This window comes from Micromys minutus (genome assembly GCF_963924665.1).
Source record: "Micromys minutus genome assembly, chromosome: 22".
Lineage (NCBI taxonomy): Eukaryota > Metazoa > Chordata > Mammalia > Rodentia > Muridae > Micromys > Micromys minutus.
This window is the reverse complement of record NC_137957.1, coordinates 44,455,156-44,480,537: the sequence shown is the minus strand read 5'-3', so window position 1 is coordinate 44,480,537 and position 25,382 is coordinate 44,455,156. Positions and strand designations below refer to the sequence as shown.

The window sequence follows — 25,382 nt, the reverse complement described above, 5'->3', positions numbered from 1 at the left end:
TTAAAACGATAATAATAATGATAAATAGTAAAAACCGCGCCTTACACAAAACAAAAACAAAACTGCCCTTTTTTTGTCGATTTCTTTGATGGGGAGTAGGGATGGTTGGAATTGGAAAAGCTAAGGTTGGAGGCCACGACCGTTATTTAAATAAACTGTGCTCTGCTTTGGAGATGGACAAACACTAACCTTTAAAGTCCATGACACTAGATCCAAAATGCGGCTCTGCTTCAGTCTTACACACCAGTCTCACCTGGACTACTCAGAGGCTTTCTTGGTGTTTGAGATACTCACACTGGCCACCCTGACTGGATTAGAACTTTGCAGCTGTAGCCCAGGCTAGCCTCAACCTGAGGCAAGTCTCCCGCTTTACTCTGAGTACTGACTGGGATTACAAAGCATGTGCCACCATACGTGGCTTTCGGAGGTTCTAAGAGCTTTTGTTTTATTTCTTCATCACGTCTGTCCTGGGTGTTTGGCCAGAAGAGTTGTCTAACGGTGGGTGTCTAGGCGTCTTCATGAATTCTGGAGTGATGGCACTTAGGCCATGAAGTGGACTTTTGTAAACAGTGATTGTTATATGAGATTTGATGGGATTGTTCCTTCGAAGAGTTCTCAGAGGCTTTACATTGCTTAGTCTTCAGACACACCAGGCAAACCAGGAAGTCTCCTATGTCTGAGAATATTATGTAATAGTTCCTTCATAACCCCTAGATCATATTTGATCTTTGGTATGCAGAAGCCGACTTGCTAAAAGCGCCTTTTGTGTAACTTCTAGGGGTCTGGAGAGATGGTTCACCTGTGGGAAAGTGAGGGTTAGAAGTGAGCAAGTCAGAGGAGTCAAGGACACCATAAGAAGACCCACAGAGTCAACTAACCTGGGACCATGGTGGCTCAGAGACTGAACCACCAAAGAGCATTCAGGGGTTGGACTTAGGCCTGTACCCATTTGTAGCAGATTGAAGCTTGGCCTTCATGTGAGTCCCCTAAACAATTGGAGGGGAACTGTCTTACTCCGCTGCCTGTCCTTGGGTCCCCTTCCCCCAGCTGGACTGCCTGGGTGGGCCTTGGTGGGAGAGGATGTGATTAGTCCTGCTGGGATTTGCTGTCCCAAGATGGAGTGAGTGTTGTCCAGTGAGTGTACTCTGAGGAGAGGGGGAGAGGCTGTGACCGGGATGTAAAGTGGACAGATAGATAAATGGGGGACATACTGGGGGGGAGCGCTGTGGCTAGAATGCACAGATAAATGGGGGAGGCACTGTCAGGAAACTTCCATCATCTAGTCCTGGAGAAGCTGATCACTCATCCTGCCGTGTCTCTCTTCAGTTGTTTCCGTTAACCCAGAATACTGACCTCTTCTAGAGACAGGCTTCCCTGTTTCTTTAGGCTTCGTGACAAATAAAGGAGGAAAGCCTTACTGAATTAGATTCGCCTAGTTTGTTCCATGAGAGTCCTTGGTTAATTTACAACAATCTGTCCCTTCTGTGACATGAGCTCAGAGATGGCCACAGCTCCGTGCTCCGTGTCTTTTTCATCCTAGGATATTTTAAAGAAAAGCTAATTGGCAGCTGGGAAGACGGCTCCTCCATCAAGGGCACTAGCTACTCCTCCAGAGGACCTGGCACCCATATGGTAGCTCAGGACTGTCTCTAACTCCAGTTCCATGGGAATCAAACACCCTTGTCTCATTTCCTGGGACACTAGACATGAAAGTAGTGCACAGACAAACCTGTAGGCAAACATATATATTACATATAAAATAGTAAAAACCAGACTTAGAAAGGAAAGAACTTTGGGGCTGGAGAAATGGCTCTGCTTTCAAGAGTGGGTGGAGCTACTGCAGAGGACTAGAAGGAAGTTGACAACACTCACTTAGATCACAACCATCATTAGGTCCAAACTTCTGGATCCTATGGACACCTGTATTCACATGCATGTACCCACATATCCCCACATGTATGTAATTCAAATTTTTAAATTATTTTTCAAAAGGGCTGGGAATGGTGGCACACACCTTTAGTCACAGTGATAATTTTTCTCCACTGGTGAAGTGAGACAATTTAAGCTATATGTGTGTGTGTGTGTGTGTGTGTGTGTGTGTGTGTGTGTGTGTATTGGGAAGGTGCTCTCCTGGTGAGTTCACTGACCCCAAGGAAGGAGGCAAAGGAAGTTGCCATGTGGATGGAGAGAGGTGAGGGGGAAGAGAGAGAGAAACTATTCTTGCAGAGAGAAAGGAAAGGGTGGAGAAGAGAAGAACCTAAATTGTCTGGATTATATAGCAAAGAGCCTCTGGGGCAGCCCAGTCCCTGGGCTGGAAAGTTCAGGTCAGGTATGTCAGGTAGGGACTGAAGGATGCAGGAAAACCTGGAGGCCAGGTCTGCATCTCAGCTGTTTGTTCGGGATCTGAAGTGCAACACCCAGTACTAGGAAGGCAAAGTCAGGATCTCTGTGACTGAGGCCAGCCCGGACTACACAGAGAGACTGTGCTGATTTGAATAAGCATGATCCCTACTGGGACCATGTATTCGAATGTTTGGTCCATAGGGAGTGGCACTATTAGGAGGTGTGATATTGTTGGAGTAGGTGTGGTCTTGTTGGAGAATGTGTGTTGCTGTGGGGCTCGGAGGTCTCCCATGCTCAAGCTACACTCAGCATGGCACACATTCTCTTGGTGTCTGTGGGTCAAGTTGTCTGCCTGCATGCTGCCATTCTCCCAACTATGATGAACCTCTGAAACTGTTGGCCAGCCCCAGTTAAATGTTTTCCTTTATAAGAAAACATTTACTGTCTCTTCAAAGCAATACAAACCGTAACTAAGACAGAGACCTTGTCTCAAAAAGGGGTGTGGGAGTAATAAGTTTGGAATGTATTTAAATTTCAAAGTTTCTTGTTATACTACCAAGGAAAAGACAATGCCTAGATTGTAAAGAGATATTTGCAGTGTATCTGATAAAGGGCTTGTATCCAAAATAAAGAACATTTCACACTTTAAAAATCTGATTTTAAAAAAAGGGCAGGTTGAGCTGGAGAGTTGGTTTAGCACTTGTTCTTCTTGCAAAGGACTGGGGTTCAGTTCCCAGCACCCACGTGGCGGTTCACAGCCACCTGTAACTCCCTCTACTGACGTCTGTGTGCACAAGCATGCACATGGTACATGCATGTAGGCAAAACACTCAAATGCATGAAATTGAACAAATCTTAAAAAATGGACAAGAAATTTGGACAGATACTTCACCAAAGGAATCAAGTGCACAGAAGTCTATGATCCAGAGCAGTGGGTGGTGGTGTGTAGTTAGAAGTCCAACAGTTGAGAGGACGAGGCAGGAGGATCACTCCAAGCTCAAGGCCAATTTGAACTATTTCAGTGCATTTTAATTTTCGTGTTGAATGTTTGTGTCTGTTGGGTGTGCATGTACCCGTGTGGGATATGTGTGGAAGTTAGAGGCTGACATTGAGTAACTTCTCAGTTGCTCTGCATTTTATCTTTATTTGTTTACTGTCTTAGGGTTTCTACAGCTGTGAAAAGACACTGTAACCATGGCAACTCTTACAAAGAAACATCTAATTGGGGCTGGCTTATAGTTTCAGAGGTTTAGTCTGTCATCATGGCAGGAAGCACTGGGACACACAGGAGTTATGCATGGCTTTTGAGAGGTAGCTGAGAACTCTACATCTGATTGGCAGACAGCAGGAAGAGAGAAACTGAGCCTGGCTGGAACATCCAAGACCTCAAAGCCCAGTGACACAGTTCCTCCAACAAGGCTACACCTATTCCAGTAAGGCCACACCTCCTAATAGTGCCACTCCCCGTGAGCCAAACATTCAAACACTTGGTCTATGGGGGCCATGCCTATTCAAACCACGGCAGTCTCTTTATGTAGTCTTGGCTGTCCAGGAATTTGCAATGTAGACCAGACTAGACTACAGCTTACAGAGGTCTCCCTGCCTCTGCCTCCCTAGTACTCGAATTAAAGGTGTGTGCCACCATGCCCAGACATTTTGAAAAATATTTTTAAACATTTTGAATTACATGCATGTGGGGATGTGTGGGGTCCATGCACGTGAGCACAAGTGCCTTTGGGATCCAGTTTGGAGCTGACAATGGTTGTGAGCTGTCTAAGTGAGTGTTCCCAATATCCTTTTAGTTCTCTGCAAGACCCCTACCTACTCTTAAAAGCTGAGCCATTTCTCAAGCCTACTTAAATCACCACATTTACTTTACATATTTATTTCTGAGACAGGAACCTGGAGGCCACCAATTAGGCTAGGCTATAATCCCTGCTCTAGAGAAGCAGAGACAAGCCTATCTCTTGGGTTCACTGGGCAGCTAACCTATCCTATTCTGGGAGCCCCAGGTCAGTGAGACACCTAGTCTGGAAGAGAAATGAAAGGAAAAATAGAGGAATGGGCAGTGCCTGAGGCTCAATGCCTCTGAAGTTCTGTGACCTCTAAATCAGACATGTGCACACACATGAACAGTCACAGAAAGCAACTTGGGCGTAATGTTGATTGCCTCAGTTGTGGGAATATTCTTCCAGATGTACATATGGCAAACACATAAAAATGCATTCTTCGTGTGAGATTAGTATGTCAAATTAAATGCCATTTTGTTAAATTTATAATTAATTTTTTTAATATCATGGAGTTAAAAGAGGTGTGTGTGTGTGTGTGTGTGTGTGTGTGTATAAGAAAAGAATTTACCGAGCAGACTTTCTGCTTTCATCACATAGGGCTGGTGGAGCAAAGTTGTTCCATCAGATTTAGCAACACCCCGCCAAGGCCAGCCCCTGAGCAATTTTGGACCTAGAGTTAAAAAAAAAAAAAAAAAAGTTATCATGATTCCTGTTACACGATGCCACCTAACTGCTTCAGAACTAATGTAGTTAGCTTAACAAAAATGAACCCACAATCAAAACATGATCTTTAAAAACACTCACAGGTTTATTAACAAGATTAGAGGTCTCTTTTCCAGTAAAATATGACCCAAAGGTACTGAGCCTGGGTGTGGCTCCGTATAAAGTATCAGAGAACCTCAGGAACCGGGAGAATAAAGCTTTGAGCTGCTCTCTGTCTAGAGCAATGGTTCTCAACCTTCCTAATGCGGCCACTCTGCAACTCCCTCAGGATTTTTTATTTGGATACCCTCAGGCTGTGGTGAGCCCCAATAATAAGTTTTATTTTGTTGCTATTTTATAACTGTGATTTTGCTACTATCATGACTTATAAATATGATATACAGGAAATCTGATACACGACCCTAGGAATCGGTCAGTGAGCCCTTCTAAAGGTGTCCTGATTTTACAGGTTAAGAACCGGTGTAAGAGTGTGATTTCCCCTTTGCGCTTGGAAGCTCTGGGCTGCGAAACTCCGCCTTTTCCTGACCACGTGGGACACATGCCGTTTCCTTTGTGCGAAAGGATAAACGATGCCGTAAACACAATGGTCAGGAACGGCAAATGCAGGATTGAGACAGTGACCAGGAGCGAGGATCCCAGGCTGGCTAAAGTGTGGAAACGGTCAAACAAAAAAAAAACCGAAAAAAAAAAAACAAAAAAAACTTTGGGACGTTCCAGCGCCACACTTCCGTCTAAAACATCCGAGTGCGCATGCGCGCGCGTTGCCCTAGCTTTCCGACCCGTCGCCCCGCCCGACCCTGTACTTTGGTTCCTGCCCGCTGGCGGTCGGCTCCGGCTTTGGAAGGACCCAGTGACGGGTCGCCCTGCGCGTGTGCGCTCCGCGGTACAGTCTCCCGCGCGCATAGTCGTGGGCAGGAGCGAGGGGCTGCAGCGTCTCCCTGAGAGGCTGAGGGAGCAAGGAACCAGTGGACCCACCATCCCCTGCTCGATCCTCAGCTTACTGGCCACGGGGGAGGAAGATGCGCGGGCACCAGAGGCGGCGTTGCGACTCCGCCTCCTCTAGCACCCCTGGTGCCTCCGCCTGAAAGCTAACCAGCCCTGTAACGCTGTGACCTTTCCGTCCCTGCCAGCTCTCCAGCATGCCCGGGGGCGTACCCTGGCCCACCTACTTGAAAATGCTCTCCTCCAGCCTCCTGACCATGTGCGCCGGGGCCCAGGTGGTGCACTGGTACTACCGGCCTGACTTGGTGAGTGCTGTGGGCTCGTGCCCATCCTCGGAGTGACACCCCAGCGTTCTGTCCAATGTTCTTAGTTCCTATTGCCGTTTAGGTTGTTCCCAGTGTTTGGATAATTAGCGCTGCAGCAGCTCCCTCTTAAGACTGTGTCTAATAGTTATGGTGAGTCAACCTGGTCTACAGAGTGAGTTCAGGGCATCCAGGGTTACATAGAGAAATCCTGTCGCGGGAGTGGGATACACACACACACACACACACACACACACACGTATATATGTAGAAGTGTCAAGAAAGAGGAACAGAACGTGGCATGAACTTTCCATGGAAGTGCAGTTTTGTGTCTCGTTTCTGCAGGAGTAGTTACCAGCAGCTCTTTACCGAAGAAATAATGCCTAGAATTTGATCCTGTGAAGTTGACTTGATTCATCTCATTACAATTGGAGATGTGCAAGGGTTTTTACCAGCAACTAGCTGTACTTGGGGAGAAAGCAACACAAAACCACTGCCTCTAAAATGAGCAGTACTAAAGCCACCTCAGTCTGGTTAGGTGGCAATAGAGCATCTTTTTAATTAAAGATTTATTTTATGTATGTGAGTACACTGTCGTCTTCAGAGACACAGAAGAGCACATCAGATCTCATTACAGATGGTTGTGAGCCACCATGTGGTTGTTGGAAATTGAACTCAGGATCTCTGGAAAAGCAGTCGGTGCTCTAACCACTGAACCATCTCTCCAGCCTGACAATAGAGCATCTTTGCTGATAGACGAAGAGGCCAGGGTTGGCTGGCTGCTCTAGGATGTTGTATGCTTTCATACTATTTAAGGGATTTACCTGCCTTTTTGGAATTAATCCAGCCACCTGTTAGAACTGAAAGGTTCAGGGAGAGCGCAGAGACCATGGTGGCTGCCCAAAGTTGGCACTCAGTGCTGCCTCAGGGAGAACTGCTGAGATGCTTTGTTTTCGTTTTCCAGCATAGCTCATTATAGCAAAGATTACCGTATTCTTAGTTATTGAGACTGAACCCCAGGAGTCGTCCTAAGTCACCTCTTACTGCATGCCTCAGCAGATAGCACTGGGTGAATATGGGAAATGTACCCACATATGCCCACTTCCGTCCCCTTGTGCCTACCCTAGCCAAACTGTCAGTGTGTCTTCAGTCAAGACAGTAGCTTCCGTCCCATTGTCTGCCCTCCACTCCTGCTTTTCCTGAGACGTCTCAGCAGAGCTTCCATTACTGTCTTTTTTATCCCGGGGTCAGGCCATGTCATTCTCCTCAAAACTCACCAGTACCTTCCTGCTTCCAAAGCAAAAGTCACTGAATCTTTATGTCCCCTCCACTGCCCACCTACTAGCTTTCTCACCTGCTGAACACTGTCAGATGTACTGATGCTTTCTTTTCCTTGTGATCCGATTAGCCTGAAACACTCCTAGGCTCCTACAAGACTGCTTCCTCACCCTCCTTCTCTGTGTTCTCAAGTAACCTCAGCTAAAAGCCTGTGTAGAGGTGCTCATTGTCTAAGAACCAGAGAAATGCAATCTGTAGTCAGAACCACTACTCTGATGGCTATAATAAAATAACAGTTGTCAAGGACAGGGAGAAACTGGAACCTTCATGCACTACCCTCAGGAATATATTGTCAGGAAGCTGCTTTGATATATGCTAATCTGCTAGTTCCTCAAACAACATATATGTTTCAGCAATTCCCAGTTTAGGTTTCTACTCAACAAACACCAAGATATTTGTCATACTTGTTTGATTCTGTACATGTTCATAGGTGGGAACAACCCAGATTCCTGAATAGGTGTAGAAAACATGGCACATCTATATACAGAAATATTATTCAGTGATCCTACTTGAGCAAACCTTGCAAACAGTACATGAAAGGATCGAATCACAAAAGACCACGACATATGCTGGGCGCCTGAAAACCGTTTGGGAATGGAACAGTTCCTTGTTAAGCAGTAAAAAGATTTTACAATTTTGTGGTAGACACACAGTTCTAATTACATTAAAAACCATTGGTTTTTTTCTCCTTTGTGGTGCTGGGATTCAAACTCAGCCATACACACGCTGCACTTATTTCCTTCTGCCTTCCTGAAATGTAGAATTGTGTGTTGCTCATGACTATGCATGTCACATGATGGCGACTTCCTGTCTTTTGAGTGCAGTAACTACCAGGAGTTATTGTGCAGGCCTGGTGCGTGAGTAAATAGGGCGGGAATACATTTTCAAATGTTGAATTTTCATTTGAAATTACAACTGTGAGTTGGTTGGATTTATCCCTGTGAATCCAGTAGGATTTAAGACTTGTAGGACGATATATTTAAATAGTAAGAAATTGAGATCAACCAGAAGTCCTCATATTAGTGGTCTGTTACCTCATATTAGTGGTCTGTTATAGAGCAGCATGTTTGAGACTATTGTTCTAAGGCTTTTTAGATCACATTTAACTGTGATATGTCTTGGAATGTGGTGGTATCTGTTTTTTTGGCTTTTGTTTTTTTGTAGACGATACCTGAAATTCCACCAAAGCCTGGAGAACTCAAAACGGAGCTTTTGGGACTGAAAGAGAGACACTGTGAACCTCAAGTTTCACAGCAGCAGAAACTTCAAAATACAGCTGTGCCGAGAACTTTGTGAAATGTTTTAAATATGTATTTTAAAATTTATTAAGTAAAACTACTTAAAACACCTAACTCAGGGTGCTGGACAGATGGCTCAGAAGTTAAGAGCATTGTCTACTCTTCTAGAGGTCCTGAGTTGAATTACCAGCAACCACATGGTGGCTCATAACCATCTGTAATGAGATCTGATGCCCTCTTCCGGCCTGCAGGCAGAATTTTGTATACATAATAAACCTTAAAAACACCTAAACCAAAAACTCAAACCACCTAATCCAAAGGTAAAAATGCTGGTTAAGAACTGATAAACTTGTTTTGGTCAGTATTTTTTAAAGATAGTTTCACTATTCATTCTTGACTCACCTAGAACTTGCTATGTAGAGATCTGGCTAGCCTCCAGTTCACAGGATCTAGAAGTTTCTACAAAAAAGGGCTTACTGTGTGTAGCCCATGCTGACCTCAAACTAACAGTCCTCCTGCCTCCACTTCCTAGTGAGATTATCGGTATAAAGGACTGCCTGGTCCAGTCTTAAGAACTGCCTAAGAGCATCTCAGGTGCTTTTCAATATTAGACCATCCATTATGATTCTTTTCTGAATGAGCTTAATTATAATGGCAAGTTATAAATATCATAAAATCAGTGATAATGCTTATAGGGTCTAACTTGATATGACTAAATACATACAATCTGTACTAAACTGTATAAAAGTACTGGGTCAGGCAATTCTTGAACTCAAAGGGCCTATTTCCCAAGTGCACCACCACACTCAGCTAAAATTTAAGAAAAAATTACCATGACATACATGCCTTTAATCCCAGCACTCCAGAGGCAGGCAAATCTTTTGAGTTCCAGGACAATTGGAAGTTACAAAGCTTGTGAGAGCATGTCTCAAAACACTGGCAGGTTACTTTTAATTATACAGAGAACTTTACTGTGAGGATTCCTCAGTCTTAAGTTTTCTTATAATCAGTTTCCCTTTCCTGTACATATGTCATCAAGTTTAGTGGCCGCTCAGAAGATGTTCTGATCTCTGGAAGGGAAATATTTGCATGTGTTTGGGATTAATTTAGTAAACATAATCTGAAACACACACAAACTACAAACGGAGCTACTTGTTTTTTTGAAGAAGCCAACAGATAGGAAGAAAAGTAGTATTAAGATAATTCCTGGTTTGTGTTATGAAAACAGGTACTGGGTATTTGGGATCTTTTTTTATTTTTATACACATGACAAGATTTTACACCAATAGTCAGTTAAATAGTACAAATTTACATTCAGGAGGAATGTTAAAAAAAAAATTCAACTAAAAAAAACCACTTCTTCCTGTGACCCATAATCCCAACATTTTACAGTGCAGGGGAGAAGGAGCCTTGGGGGAGCATCCAAAACAAGTCTCTCAAAAGAAATAACTTTAAAATTTCACATTCCCTCTCCACACAGGATTCATAGTGAGAGCATAATTTACAATTCATCCTTCTCTGTAGATTCCTGTGAAAACAAAGATCAGAAGACATTACAAACTAGCAGCCAACCTTACCTTACAGAAAGGCTCATTTAAACCATTTCTACTGCTTAGTACTTACTTATTCGCAAGATAATTTAAAACTCACAAACAAGATGTCTAAATAGAAAGTAATCAAAACTTTATAACTACCTAATGCTAGTGAGTTGTAGTTTACACCTTTCTTTAAATCCTAGCATTTTGGAGCAAAGGCAACCCAGACCTACCTAGGACACTCCCTCCCAACAAATAAAAGCCCACCCAAATGTTTCCACACAGAAGCACTGGGAGTGGGGGAAGCACTCTGTTTAAGAAGATCTTGTGAATGGTTGGGAAAATAAACACCCTCCCCTCCAAAGCTTCTGAGGCTTGCATCAAATGCCAACTTCTATGTGGATTTACTACTTTGTGACTAGATATTAGGAAGTCTTGCTAGACTTATGCTGCCCCATCTGCCCATCTCTCAGACCTTTTCTGTTTCTTGTTCTTCCTCTTCTTCTTCTGTCCCTGCATCCACCTCTTCTTCATCCTGCTCTGAGTCTTCAGTGTCTTCTGTGGTGTCTTCAGGCTCTTCTTCTGGTTCTTCCTCTACCTAAAGGCGACATCCATAAACCTGTAAACCCCCCATCTACTTTCATTTTCCTCCTAAATGTTTTAAGATCATGATGGGTATTTTAACAAGTACTGTAGTAAATCTGATCTGCCGTAAGAGGGAAGCTATCAAGAGAGGCAAAAGGAAGAAGCCAAGCTGAGTGGTGGTGGCACTCGCCTTTAATCCCAGCTCTCTTGATTTTGAGGCCAGCCTCATCTACACAGTGAGTTCCAGGCCAGCCAGGGCTACATAAAGAGACCCTGTCTGGGGATAGGGGGTGGGAGAGAAAGAAGGCACAGGAAGAGATGTCAACTTCACAGGTGGGGTCGCCCTAGGAGGCCAGACATGGAAGAGCTAAGAGCACATACAAACCTGTGCGTCAGGGTCAATGTTTAAGCTGAGGCGAAGCATTCTTTCTATTCTGTCCCCATATGCCTTGGTGTCTGGTAGGAGATATCCTGATCGAAGTGTTGCCGTTTCAAATAAAACTACAGCAAGATCCATGACGGTCTTGTCATCTTCATCTTCCTAATAGAAGGCACATTTGGTTAACAACAGTAGTAAGGGTTACAAACATTCCAGTTTAAGATGACAGAGTGGCCCCATCATTGCTCACCTTAACCCTCCGCAGCATGTCTCTGATCAGTGGGTGTCTAGGATTAATTTCAAACGTTTTCTTCTGACTGGCATAGTAGCTGTTCAGGACAAAGTGAGCAGGTTAAGACACAAATTTAGGGTCTACATGCCTAGTGTATTCTACCTCTAATTACAGAAAAAAAGCCTGAAGGGGAGAACAGCCATGGATAGGTGGGAAAAAAGAAATAAAATGGACTACTTAATGATGAGTCGATAACCATGTTCTGCTGGGTGAATGAACTGGTTTAATGTCTTGTTTATCCCCTCAATACTTACCTATACCAGTGAGTCACACAGTTACAGATACCATGCAAATTGTATAATCTCCAATATGCTTTTACTAGTGTAGGTCCCTAAAAATTCACTTGTTTTTAAATTAATTCCAATTAAGTTTCCAGTGCATTCTGTATACTTGAATCCACACATCCATCTAGGGCTTACTACCGACAGTCATCCTGACAGGCTGATGTGCACAAAGTCCGGACCTACGGTGTCTAAGTGCTGACACTGGCAGTCGGGCTTTCACTGGCTTTACAACAGTGGAAAGACTACAGCAGTGTTCTTTTCTTAGAACTTAAGTCTTAGAGAGCCAGCCAGGCATAGTCTGAAACGCCTTTAACCCCAGCAGTAGGGAAAGGCAGAGGTAAGTGAGTCTCCGTGAGTTTAAGGCCAGCCTGACCTACAGAGTTCCCAGGAATGCCAGAGCTATGCAGAAACCCTGTCTCAAAAACAACCAAGCAAAACAAACCCCCTAGCGAGCCATGTAAACGTGGACATTATTCTTCACTAAAGCAAAGCTAAGGAAGACCAGGACGACAGATGTAGATCTAAAGAACAAGAGCTGGCACACTGGTAGGACATCCCCAGTTCCTTACTTTGTAGAGATGTCCTTGCCCGTCTGGTATGCCTGTGCCTTCATGATCCTCTCCATGTTGCCAGACCATCCATACTGGCTGGCTACAAGAGCACAGGGTGACTCTGTGAGGCGCTGGGACACCACAGCCTTTTCGATCTTAGAATGAGAAACATTAGACAGAAGTAAGGCTCAGCAGTAAACACTGGCAGTCACCATCCCACTGCATGGACAGAGGTACTCGGGGATCCTGGAGTGACACTTAGTGAACTTGGAGTCTTTCAGTTACAAATTTATGCTGAAACCTGTAAAAACTTTGTACAAAATCGGTTTTATAGCAACAGGAAACTTCTGTAAGTTGCAAACTCAAACTACCGTGTATTTGATAGCATTTACGGGGGAGGCAGGTGCCAGAGCTCAAACTCAGGGTCTTCTGCAAGTTGAATGTATCACTGAGCTACATCTCCAGGTCTGTGTGTTTACTTCCGAGTACCTGAACTGAAGCCCATGCCACTGTCTACAACTGCTAGTGGTAACGATCTGGGTGTAGATTAACTTGCTGATAATTCCTATGTGCAGACACCAAAACCTGCAAACCCCAAATACCTTGTCCTTGAGGGCCTTATCTTTCATCCAGTTAAGCAGAGGCTCGAACTCCTTCTCTGTTGCTTCCCGGCTTTCCTTAGTTTTCTCACTCTCATCAAACTTCACTCCTTCTTTGGCAACATTCTGGAACCGCTTCCCATCAAACTCAGGAAGAGCCTGAATGCAGTATTCATCCACGGGCTCTGTGAGGTAAATAACTTCATAGCCCTTCTTCAGAAGCCTCTCAACAAACGGAGAAGATTCAGCCTACAAAATGAAAGGAAGTGTGTGTTTTCAAACTCTGCCTTGGCACATTAGCTATGTCTCCACAGCATTAACCCCATGTAAGATGGACTTAATTAAGGTAGTGTTCTCTAGTGGCTGCCTAACTATTTCAGCTCCACAGCTACCTTCTTTCCTCTCACAGTGGCTATCCAGGACCCAGCAGCTGCACTTAACCTTACCTCTTTCCTGCTTGACCCAGCCATGAAGTAGATCTTGTCCTGTTTCTCCTTCATTCTCTCCACGTACTGGTCTAAACTAGTAATGTCAGTCGGGTGGTGAGAAGACTGGAACCTAAGAAGTTTGGCAAGCCGCGTTCGATTGGAGTGATCTTCAATCACACCAAGCTTCATATTGGTGCCAAATTCTTTCCAGAAAGTGTCATTATACTTCTCATCAGCAATCTTCTTGATCATGTCCAGAGTTTTGCGGACAAGCTTCTTCCTAATCACCTAAAGAAAATGTTATCTGGTGAGGAAGGTCTATCTCAAGCCTTTGTTAAAGAGACAGCACAATGGCCACACCACTGACAGGAGCACCAAGGCACTTCCACATCAGACTGCACTAGAGTTAATGACAAATCTTCCTAATGTTGGTACTCAACTGCTACAACTCAGGTTTTCTGACAGAATTACTGATATTTTCAAATGGTTAAAAACAAAACAAAAATCCTAGTCTTCTAATCACAATAGTGGTGAAAGGGGGCTTATTGAAAGGTCTAGTATGTGGGTGACTGTGACCAGATAGTAGGTACATGTGTTTCCTGCCTTCAACTGTCCAAAACTGTATTCCTTACTAAGAGGAATGCATCAGCTTTGAGACCCAATAATCTCAGAATCAAAGAAGTTCCTTTTTGAGACAAAGTCTTAAGTTAGGGTGACCTCGAGCTGCTAATAAACCCTGGCATGACCTCATTATCCTCCTGCTTTTTCCTTCCAGCTGTTAAGACTACAGGCGTGCACTGATGGGTCTGGCAGAATCTCTGAACAATCAAAGACCAGCCTTGCTTCAACATCTAGCCGCTCTACTGCCAGAAACACTTTCTGTCTGACCGTGTACAAACGTGCATGCATGTGTCAAATGTGCCACTGAGTTACATATCCAGTTTCCTGCTGTTACTCCTGGGGACCTGAGGGTACAGTGAGGCATGCACTACTCTGAAACTGCCATTAGTTACTAAGTAGCTGGGTGTAAAGTAGCTGGCTGACAATTCTGTTCTGACTCCAACCAATGGGCAGAAAGAAAGCCTGACTAGAAAGCCTCACCTTGAGCAATTTATGTTGCTGAAGAGTCTCCCGGGAAACATTGAGGGGGAGATCATCGGAATCCACCTGCAGACAGCAAAATGTTCACTGAGCAAGAAAAGCAAGTCTGTACCAGAAAAATACAGAACTGTTGCTACACTTCCAACCACTCTTAACACCCACACACACATCTTCAGATACTTACAACACCTTTGACAAAATTCAGGTACTTGGGCATCATATCATGGAAGTCATCTGTGATGAACACTCGGCGCACGTACAGCTGAAGGGAACCAAAACAGTCACCGTCTGGATATCATACTTTAAAATTTTGACCTTAGTTTACAATACTTAAAAAAAAAAAAAAGCCCAAAAGCCCAGATACCTTAATATAATCACTCTTCTTAGATCCATATTCATCAAACAGACCTCGAGGTGCAGATGTGGGTACAAACAAAATTGACTTGAAGGTGACTTCCCCTTCTGCAGTAAAGTGGATATAAGCCATGGGGTCATCACTTTCCTGTGGAAAGCACCTTGCTTTGGTTACTCAAGTCACAAGAAAAAGCAGTTCAAAGGCACATTATCATATCTACCAGTTAACAAAATGCCCCATTACAAAATCAAAAGGTTTTTCTTCTGCCTCCCATCTCTGCGCTCTTACAGAACTTCTAGCCCCAGCATGTTGGGCCAGAGGACCTGGAGGCTCACCACCTCCGTAGTCCGTCACAGCCACTATGAGGAGGGTCCAGGAAAGAATGCCATTCTCAACGGAAAACAAGCGGCAGTTACTAGCTATTATGACTGTGTATTTTGGATCTGGATTTGCTGCTCCTTTCTTTATAGTAAGGCACAACTACTTAAAAAATAAGGATATTCATCCCTTTAACAGGTAATTGAATAAAGAAAGCTTAAGACCTGTGATCTGAAAATTGGATTAAACTCTTGAACTCTTATACTAGAAAAAAATGTAAATAAATTAACACCTCAAAAAAAGAAAAAAAAAAAAAAAACTAAAAAGATGTTGGAGGTAGTAAGTACTGAGAAGACAGGCTAATCCTAACTGACTAGATAAGGTTGTTCCCCTTATGAACTGCCAGTAACACTGTCTGCAGACAATGACACCAAGCCATGCCAAGCTCTTCAACACATCTTTTATCTGTACACGATCCTGCAGGAAACAGCACTTATAGAAGCAAGTTTAACTCTAGTTTTAAATATATTCTTAGGAGTCAAAATAAGGGATCACCAAACGAAAAACAAAAACAATTCCAGAGAAAACATTCAGTAATAACTTAAAAAGTGTAACTTACAATGTCTGATGTCATATGTCAACTTTAACGATCACGTAAGTTATTCAGTAACATATATCCTGGTTTATGTTGGAAACCAAATACCTGTATGTATGTGTGTGTATATGGGACACCGATCTCAAAGTTTAATGTGAAATTTGAATGTGACTTTGCTTACTAAGTCAAGAAGTGAATTCAATTTGATGTATCATTGTGCCCTCCATATTCTTGGAATAGACATGTGGATGTTATAAAATTTTATGAATCTTCTGATTGGAAAAAAAATGGGGATGGGTGATCATATTTATAGTCACATAACATAAAATGAACTAATTGGCTGATAACTTTGTACAACTCATTAATAACCTAAAACTAGAGAACTCAAAACATATTCTTTACCTTTGAAAATGATTTGTAGAAAGCTTTGTATTCGTCTTCCTCTACTTCTTTGGATGGTCTCTGCCATATTGGTTTGATATCATTCATAAGTTCCCAATCCCACACAGTTTTTTCAACCTAAAGTTAAGATAATTGGTTTCTTTTAGTACTTAGTAGTTAACCTATAAGTGATCATAATTTGTTGTCTAAGATGGCATATTAAAAAGCAGGGCGAATGTTTTCAGAGGTAAGTTCTGGCTATGTAGCCCAGACTGGGCCTCAGCCTCTCAAGTGCTGGGATTCCAGGATAAAAGCAAAGCCTTCCACTTTGCACTTATGGCCAGTATTTAACCAAAAGGGAAAGCAGCCAACATCACAAACTCAACAATTTCAACAATACTTCTCTACCTAAACCAGTTACAGAAATGTTCTGATAATTAATCCCAACATGGTAAAGAGGATACAGAAAGATCTTAAAATTCAAAATAAAGAAGGCACTTAAGCAATACAAAAAGCCATAAGCTTTTTACAGGATTTACCATTTAAAGTACTCCAGGTTAATACATAGCACACAAAAGGCCTTGTTTTAATAGTAGTTTTTTTAAAGAGTTGGAAAATTAGAAAACTTAAAAAGAAGAAGAAAAAAAAAAAGCCTCATTCCATGGAAGGTAGTGAATGATTTTAAATATTAACCTGGTACCAAGGAGTCTCCAAAGCTACATGGTGAGACCCGGCTCCAAAAGTCCAATCAATCATCCAAAACCCAGCCCAACCCTGCCCAGCCCAGCCCAGCCCAGCCCAGAGTGACGCTTCTAGTGCTGGAGAGACGGTTAAAAACACTGACTGGAGGTTAGATTCCTACCATCCACATGGTGGCTCACACTCCTCTGACTCCAGTTCTAGAGGACCCAGCATCCTCTTCTGGCTTCCATGGTACCAAGCATACAGCAGAGCAGGTATAGATGCAAGCAAAACACCCACACATAAAATAACAACAATTTTCTTTAGAGATAGAAGCTTCTTAAGCCTGCACTTGTGGGTGGACTTCATTCCCACAGAAGCTAACAGTGTCACAGTAGAGAAGCCAGGCTTACTTTCTTAGTTTTTGGTTTCTTTTCTTCCTCCTCCTCCTCTACTGCAGCTTCATCATCAGATTCGTCTTTCTCTTCCTTTGCAGCTTCATCTTCTTCCAAAGGCTCCTCAACAGTCTCTGTCTGGGGATGGACAAAGTACAATTACTGTTAAGACTTGCCTGCTTAATCCCAATGGTCTACAGAAGACATTACAGTAACATAAAAGCTCTCTAGTAAGGACCACACCTAACTTCATCCCCTTCTGCTCAACACTACAGTACCTACCAGTTATGCATGGAGACGTACCTTGCTACTCCACACATAGATGGGAAAGTTGATGAACTGAGAATACTTTCTGACAAGATTTTTAATTGTATCCAATTCAAGGTAATCAGATGCTTCTTCTTTTAAGACAAGACTGAAAGAAAAAAAGCCATTTACAGACAGAGCTCAGACTGGATTGTATCTGTTTAAACAACTTGGTAACATCAGCCAGCAGTTCTGTTAACACTTGACACTCACAGAAGAACTCCCTTCCACTGGAAGGATGAGAGCTAAATCTATGACATGTAGGGCTGGAAAAGGAAGCTCTTTCCTGTGCTCCCTTTAAGTAGACAACCGTGTTTTAAGTAGAAAAAAACTACTATGTTGTGTGTTTTCCTATCAAGGTAAGCAAGCAGAAAAATACTAAAGAACAATTCTCTTTCATAGTTTTATACTGTCATTCTAGAAATCAAATCAAATTATTATTTCTAAATAAAAACATACTATTAAAAAACCAAAATTACCTTGAATTATGAAAGCCATCAACAACATGACTATTAGCAGTTCAGGAGAGATGGCTCATTTAGTAAAGTGCTTGCTTGGCAAGCATGAAGGCCTGAGTTTGACCCCTGACCCCCATGTAAGAAGCTGGGCATGGAGGTGGTTATCATCATAGTGCAGGATCCCTGTAGCCTGCTGGACAGCCAGACTAACCTAATCAAGCCCCAGTGCAACCCCGTCTTGAAACAGGAAAGTTGAAAAGGTCCACCCACAGACATGCCTGTACAGACAGACAGACATAGCCATACCTTGAGTACTCAACAGACATGTGGCTGCCTAGCAACGCCTATTCGTCTTACCCTCACTAGTTATCAAAAACAAGTCGTGGTAGAGTCTGCAAACAGCAGATTCATCACCAGGTGTGGTGCAGGCCTTTTGGTCCCACCAGTTGGGCAAAGGCATAGAATCTGAGCTCAAGACAAGCCAGAGAAACCCTTCTATTTATACACTCCTGCTACAAATAGGATATAGTATAGGTTTTCAAGTTCAGCAGGTCTCTGGTTGATCTTGGAGATATGGAAAGCAATGGATGCAACTGTAGGCCGCTGGTTAGACAACTGACAAGACGGCACAGCAGACAAAAGTTGTCTGCCTCCAAGCCTGATGACTACAGTTATAAAGCAGGAGAGAACAGACTTAACATTAAGAGACCTGTAAGCTGTCTTTTGATCTCCACACCCCCAACCCATAATAAACAAGCATAACAAGGCAATCAAGATTCACGAGCACAGAACCTATTCTTAAGATTAGTCAGAGCTTTTTTTTTTTTTTTTAATTTGGACATACTCTCATTTATTACCTATGGCTGTTTTCAAGTCAAAACAGAGTAAGGACATTTAATAGGCCATATGTCCCACAAGCTGAAGTATTTATTAGCTGGTCCAGTAAGCAAATTTCCTGACTTGTGATCTAGGCTAAGAAACTGTGAGAAACAGATACTGCAAGGTGAGATTACTACCATGAGGAAATAGGTAAAGACCAGCAATCCCACATAAGAGAGGAACTGAAAAAACTAGAGGGCAGCAGGAGCGCAAAGTCTGGGAAAACGTGAAGACACGCACTAAAAACCTGCTAGGAGCAACAGTCATCAAATCTCTCTACATCAACTGGACTTGGCAACAGACCTACTTGTGACTCACAATACATAGACAGCAGATGACATGAGACACCAACAGAAGGGAAGCAAGGCAAAAGGAAGACTAAGTTAGCCTTTTACACTGTGGGTTCTGCGCCAGTAAAGGGTACCAAGCACAAGCTGAAGTCTCAGTACTGCTGAGCTGGCCTACAGTTGGGCCTATAGGTTATTTATGGTTGTCTCTGTTCTCATGTAGACAACTTTTCTTGTCACTGCTCCTTAAACGATACAGTATAACCTCTTAACATAGCATAGTGCATTAAAATGATAAGTGACCAAGACATGACTCAGGATATGGGGGTACATAGGTTTTATAAAAATAATGCATGCTATATAAGCAATTGTTCATCTGTGAATCTGGATATATGCAGGGGTTCCTGGAACCAACCCCAGGCAGACAGATGAGTCTATACTTGAAGATGCTGCACTGTTGAGAGGGGAGCTTGTGACCCAGGCTGTAGAAAAGGGCATTTACTACCAGTCTTTCTCCTCTCCACAAACACTTGCACACTGAACCTTTACCTGTTGGGAGAATGTGATGTGTGGGGGCAAGTCTGACTTTAAAAGCTGAGAAAGAACTTAGTCTCTGAGGTGGTAAAATAAATCAACAGAAGCTAAGTGACAAGAGGAATGTTGTAGCAGGGACGGTTAAGTCTTTTGATAACTTCCCATGAAAATGCAGACATCTCTTAGCACTCCTTGCACGTCACTCTGATATAAGTTTTCATACTCTAAAGAACTTAAGCCCCATGCGAGAGCAGGGGCCCACACCTATCCTGTTCTCCACTGTAACCCCAACCCATACTTGGCATTCAAATGAGTATGAGACTGATGCAGGACTTGAAAGAAGGAATTTTACCCAGGGAAGGCAGACCTGTTGTATACTTTCATTTACTTTACTAGCCAAGCACCTAAGCTATGACCTAAGCTATGGAACTGTCCAGATTCATCTGCCAGTCAAATGAGGCTCTAAGGATAATCAGTTATTACCCAGATCAACCCCCCTCTCTGCTGTGTTTTCCATTTACTTGTTCTTCTCGATCTATCCCATCCTGTTACTCCATATTACAAATCCTGACTATTGCTAAGGATCCCTTAGTCTCCTTCCAGCGACCCCTGCATCACCTTCAGAACTCGTAACCACACTTCTCCGTACACCTTAGTCTCCTCTAAGACCTGGAAAACCCACAGAGCTACTTCTTTTGTGGTCTCCCATCAGCTTCCCTTGATCCTCACAGTATTAATTTTTGTTATAATCAGTAATACTCACGTGATTGTTGTTCCGCGACCTAGTGTGTTTCCTCTTGGGTCAGCAATTACAGAGAATTCATTGGAGTCTGATTCCCAGATGTGCTGGGTATCATTGTTGTGTTTCGATGTGACAATGACCTTATCTGCTACAAGGAAGGCAGAATAAAAACCGACACCAAACTGGCCGATCAGTTCTGAGGTCGACTGACCATCTTCTTGCGCTTCTGTCATTTTATTCAAAAACTCGCTCGTTCCAGATTTGGCTATGGTGCCAAGGTTTTTAACCAGCTCCTCTCTAGTCATTCCTACACCCGTGTCTGTGACATGCAGCAGGTTTTTCTCTTTGTCACACTAAAAGCAAGACAAGAACCAGACAGTTAGGTCTTCTTAATATTCACATTATGCCAAATGCTAGCTTCTATGTGAGGAAATACAGAAACCAGCTTGGGCCTATAGTAAACCAGATCTACTTAGATAGAAATGTACTACTCTACAGTCTATATGTTATGGCATTTTTCAAAACCACATGTTTTTATAATTTTTAAAATTTGGTGTATTTAAGTAAAAAAAGAAAACTGGTATAAATGTTCAAGAACAGATACTAACCCAAATAAAGGAATATACTTTTGAAGATAAAGTTCTAGGAAACAAACGTGTTACTTCACAGAAATTAAAAGGGATTTTTGGGACCTAAGATTATTAATGTTCTTCACTAAACAGTCCTGGCGGTCTTCAAGAGACGGGTGGACTGTGCAGCCAATCACAGGTCACGTGATCATTTCCATACAGTGAAGGTGCAGGTGGGAGTTGAGTGTGACTTTCAGGCTGAGCCTTTAATTGGTGTGAGACCCTTTTGCACCATGGCAACCAGAGACAGTCCAGATGGCTGCTCAGTCAGCTTGTGGAATGACTTAAGCTGAGGTCTTGTCTACCTTTTCCTAAAGGACTAGATAGCATCTATTTTTGGCTTTAGGGACCATAAGGCCCTGTTGGTAATCACTCCCAATGTAGACAAAAAAATTTGTACCACTAAACCAGGTATGACAGTTTTCCAATAAACCTAATAAAAACAGGCAAAGTTGGTTTGACTCACAGGCAGTCTGTGGACTAGGAAGTTACTTTTCACACCTGAATAACCCACTGGAGTGCCTGGTTACTGAGTATCAGTTTTAAAAAGGAAACAGTTATTTTAAGCTTACCTTAATCTTGACTGTTAACTCCTCATTTCCAGCAAGTGCATTTTCATCAGTTAGTGAGATGAGCCTTATCTTGTCTAAAGCATCAGAAGCATTTGAAATCAGTTCTCTCAGGAAAATCTAAAAGGAAGCCAGATTTAATGAACTAGGATTAACCTCCAGACACAGTACGATGTTGGTTCTTATGAGCAACTCCTCTCATTTCTCCTCAGAAGTGTGAAGAGACACTCTTTAAAGATGGCGCAAGGGATGGCTTTACTCTCTTCATAAAACAGGAGGCGTGGCTCTATGAAGCTCTGTGGGAACTACAGGATGGGGATGCCTGCCGCAGTGGGAACGGGAATCCTCCCACCCTCCCCAGTGGTACAGCTGTGTGACCCCACCCTAGTCAGCATGTCAAAACCTTATTCTGAGCTGAAAGGACAGACCGGGACATTGTCCACTTCCTTCCTACCCCAGTACCAGTAGCAATTCTCATTCATAATCTACCAGGGAAGGATCCAAGCTGCCATCCTAACCACGTGACCCTTACCTCTTTATTTTTATACAAAGAATTGATGATAAGTTTCATCATCCTGTTAACTTCAGCTTGGAAGGCGAACTTCTCAGACTTTTCTCTAAGTTCTCTTATCTGTGATGCATTTAAACCATCCAACTGAATAGCTTCTTCCTCTCTAAGGAGATCAAATTAGATAAGCAAATACTCAGTTTCATTTTTCTACGTCTCTAGTCAGGACAAAGACTGGCCTCTGCAGACCACTGTGTTAAAGGGTAAAACAGGAACCTTTGTAAAAGACCACTAACATGCCAGCTCGCTCTATCACAGGAATCATGCCAGCTCGCTCTATCACAGGAATGCTACGCTTAATGCTAGGCTGGAAATAGTTCCTAAAAGTCCCAGAAAAATACACCCAGCTCCCCTCTACTGAAAAGCAAGTCCTAACTCGTGTATGCACAGTGAACACTTTAGTACTGTCACTAATTCCTAAGAGGTCAAAATTTAAAATACACCTCCCGATTGAAGAGCCCTTTCCTCTTAAAGTTACAGGCATAACTTCTTTACAGACATAACTACTTTAATAGTACTAAGTTCATGCAAACAAAACCAATCTAAAGCATTCTGTCAGGTCTTAGAAAGTTCGAAGCACCAGCTGAATGGTTCACAACATTGCCGTGGGTTTTCTGATTTTAGATGCTGAGGCAGCAAGCAGATAAATAAGAACGTCTCTGGTCATTTTGTAGCACTAGCAACATTTTATGCACAGGTCATTGTCATCTCAGTGTCTGGAGAACAGAAACAGCCACTGTGTCCCGCTAACTTGCAGCGCTTATCAGCAGAGTTTCAAATGCACCGACCTCTGCACAACTTCATCATCGGTCCTTGAGCCTTCTCTGCTTTTGCCCAGGTCCTCTTCTACTGTGCCATCCACATCGACTTCGTCGTCAGCTCTGACAAACCCTGAGGAGAAAGGTTAAATCTCTCAATACTATTGCTTCCTTTCCTTCACATAAAAAGCCAGACCAAACAGGGCAAGAGAGCTAACACAATTAAGTAAATAAATACAAGATGTGGAGATGGGGAAATGATGTATTGACGTCAATACCCAATGTCAAGGCAAGTTTGCGCGCTAAAGTTTAAATGGGAATGCTCAAGACCCCCCAGTTGACTCTGGAAGGCCAGGCAGCCATCTATCGGTCATATCTATCGGTCCTTCGAACCAAGTGAGTGATACAGGCCCCCGTCTACACCCACACGTGTTGCGCACAGCGGAGAGGAGGCCTCTATACTTGTCCAAGCCAGAACTTGGGCCTCGCTTAGTTATCACAGGTCAGAACGCAAACAGGGTTTGTGTAACTTCTGTTGAGGGAAACTGAAATCCGGCCCAAAGGGGAAGACATGTCAAGGACCTAGCTTGAAGCACATCGGAATCGGATCTTGGGCCACCGCCACGACACTGGCCCGAGGGCCCACGCTCTCCAACAGAAAAGCGCTCCGGAGGAACTAGAGGGCAGGGACTGGGGGGTCCTCAGGCTTGGGTGGCCAAAGGTCGGACCTGATGACAAAAGTCCAATCCAGGGAGGGGCCCCAAGAAGGCTTCCCCCGGGAGTAGAGTCCGAGAAGCCGCGCCCCGCCAGCGAGACTTCGGGGAGCGCTCCAGCTCCATCCGCAGGGTATTTAAATGCCGCGGCTCCAGGTTCCCTCTTCCCAGAGGCCTCAGGGCAAGCATCATCACCCGAGTCTCCTTCCAGGAAAGGAGATGGTGCCTGGACCTTCTCTAGCCCCCGGCGTCCCCCTCCCGGGCTCAACGCCCCAAGAACCTTCGAGAAGCGGCCGCGTAGGAAGGAGGGGGGCGCCCGCTACTGCCAGATCACTCACCGAAGGTCAGCAGGACGCAGCAGAGGCCCAGCACCCACAGGACCCTCATGGTGCGTGGCCGGAGAGTCACAAGTCCTTTTCGGTCGCAGGAGCCGCCTCCACCCCCCCAACCCCGAGTCCAAGCTCCTCACACCTCCAGCAGCACGGTCCGCCCACTAAGCCGCGCGCAGGTCCGGCCGCTTTTCACCCCACTGCTTGCGGGCGGGGGACGGGAAACACGAACCCACCAATTGTGCCTCACCACGCACTCTCTGCACCCAATGGGGACGCACGGGGGGGACAGCAGCCTGCCAATCGGAACTGTCCAGGTGCGGTGCCCGATGCCCGAAGCGTGGCTCCTTTCGATTGGGTTTGTCCAGCAGCTTTCCTCCAATCAAATGGCTCCGCGGGCCCCTCACACGCCGGGCCACCCCTTGGCCTGGGAAGCCTTGGTCTCTGAGGAAAACTAACCAATGAACGTAGGCGCTTAGCACGTCTGTCCTTTCCTAGAGGTCCCGGGGAAACCACTTCCGGCTCTTAGCGAACGTTTATTCCGTGACTAGGGGAAACGGTAGCCAAGACAATGCGGTTTTTAACCCTTTTCCCGTCTACGACGCGGGTCACGTTGCGAGCCCTTTCAGCGCTACGTTCGCCGTCACTTTTCTTTTGGGCGTTTCTTTTCGCAAAAGAGAAATACGTGAGGGGTTGAATATCCGGAGTGCGTTTGGATGGTGGTGAGAAACTACAGTTTCCGGCATGCAACGCACTAGTCTCATGAATGCTGGGAATTGCGTCTAAGCCCGTTGCGTAGTTTGGCCCTTGAGCTTATTCTAGTCTTGTGTCCGTGGGATATGTCTCCCGAGTGATTTAGAATTTCCACCTCAAACGGATTGTAGAATAGAATAGATCTATGCTTGTTCTAGGACTCTAATGCACACAGTTCTCAGAGGTGGGCCAGAAACCTGTCCCGCGTGGCCCTAGTCTCACCGTGTCAGAGGGCCAGCCCTGGATTCTGGCTCTGCCCCTGGCTGATGGTAGCTAAGGACTTTCCAGGTCGGCTTTCTTGCGCGTCACTCAGGTTTCCTGGGGTCTTCAGCTCCACCTGGCGTTGCGCTGCCCTCGTCTCCCGACGAGGTTTGCAGTAGAGGGTGGCGGGCAAAGTTTTCCTTTCTCAAAGGAAACAACAAGGACCCAAGTTCCTTTGACATCCCCATAAAAATCAAGGAATGACCTGGCAATCTAGAGCCCCTCTTGTGAATCAGCTGGAGAGCGCGGTGGTGAAGTCCAGGCTAGCACAGAACAGGAAAGGACATTTGCAGATACTTGAAAGCAAAAGCCGCAATGTTTGCAAAATAGGCTGGATTGTGGCTTTGTAACTTCATAGAAACATCTTTCGGCCTTCCGAAAAACAGCAAGAGAGGCTCTGGTGAGGGAAGTCCCTAAGGCCAACTTGTGCATTCCGAAATG

At 44.1% G+C, this 25,382-nt stretch overlaps 2 protein-coding genes across 2 annotated transcripts; one reads left to right on the top strand and one right to left on the bottom strand.

The window, feature by feature from the left end:
• The first annotated feature begins 5,649 nt into the window (after window positions 1–5,649).
• Window positions 5,650–8,790, top strand: UQCC6 (ubiquinol-cytochrome c reductase complex assembly factor 6). Its single transcript, XM_080935188.1, has 3 exons — window positions 5,650–5,739; window positions 5,987–6,103; window positions 8,603–8,790. The coding sequence occupies exons 2-3, from the start codon at window positions 5,996–5,998 to the stop codon at window positions 8,732–8,734; spliced, it is 240 nt and encodes a 79-aa protein (XP_080791314.1). The 5' UTR covers window positions 5,650–5,739; window positions 5,987–5,995; the 3' UTR covers window positions 8,735–8,790.
• Window positions 8,791–9,912: 1,122 nt separating this feature from the next.
• On the bottom strand, window positions 9,913–24,079 carry HSP90B1 (heat shock protein 90 beta family member 1). The gene is made up of 18 exons (XM_080935187.1): window positions 23,937–24,079; window positions 22,916–23,018; window positions 22,092–22,233; window positions 21,563–21,679; window positions 20,383–20,714; window positions 17,459–17,570; window positions 17,174–17,293; window positions 16,101–16,217; window positions 14,795–14,932; window positions 14,615–14,692; window positions 14,431–14,496; window positions 13,348–13,617; window positions 12,905–13,150; window positions 12,321–12,457; window positions 11,426–11,504; window positions 11,182–11,337; window positions 10,687–10,809; window positions 9,913–10,204 (listed from the first exon to the last, which is right to left on the bottom strand). The coding sequence occupies exons 1-18, from the start codon at window positions 23,983–23,985 to the stop codon at window positions 10,178–10,180; spliced, it is 2,412 nt and encodes an 803-aa protein (XP_080791313.1). The 5' UTR covers window positions 23,986–24,079; the 3' UTR covers window positions 9,913–10,177.
• Between the last annotated feature and the right edge of the window lie 1,303 nt (window positions 24,080–25,382).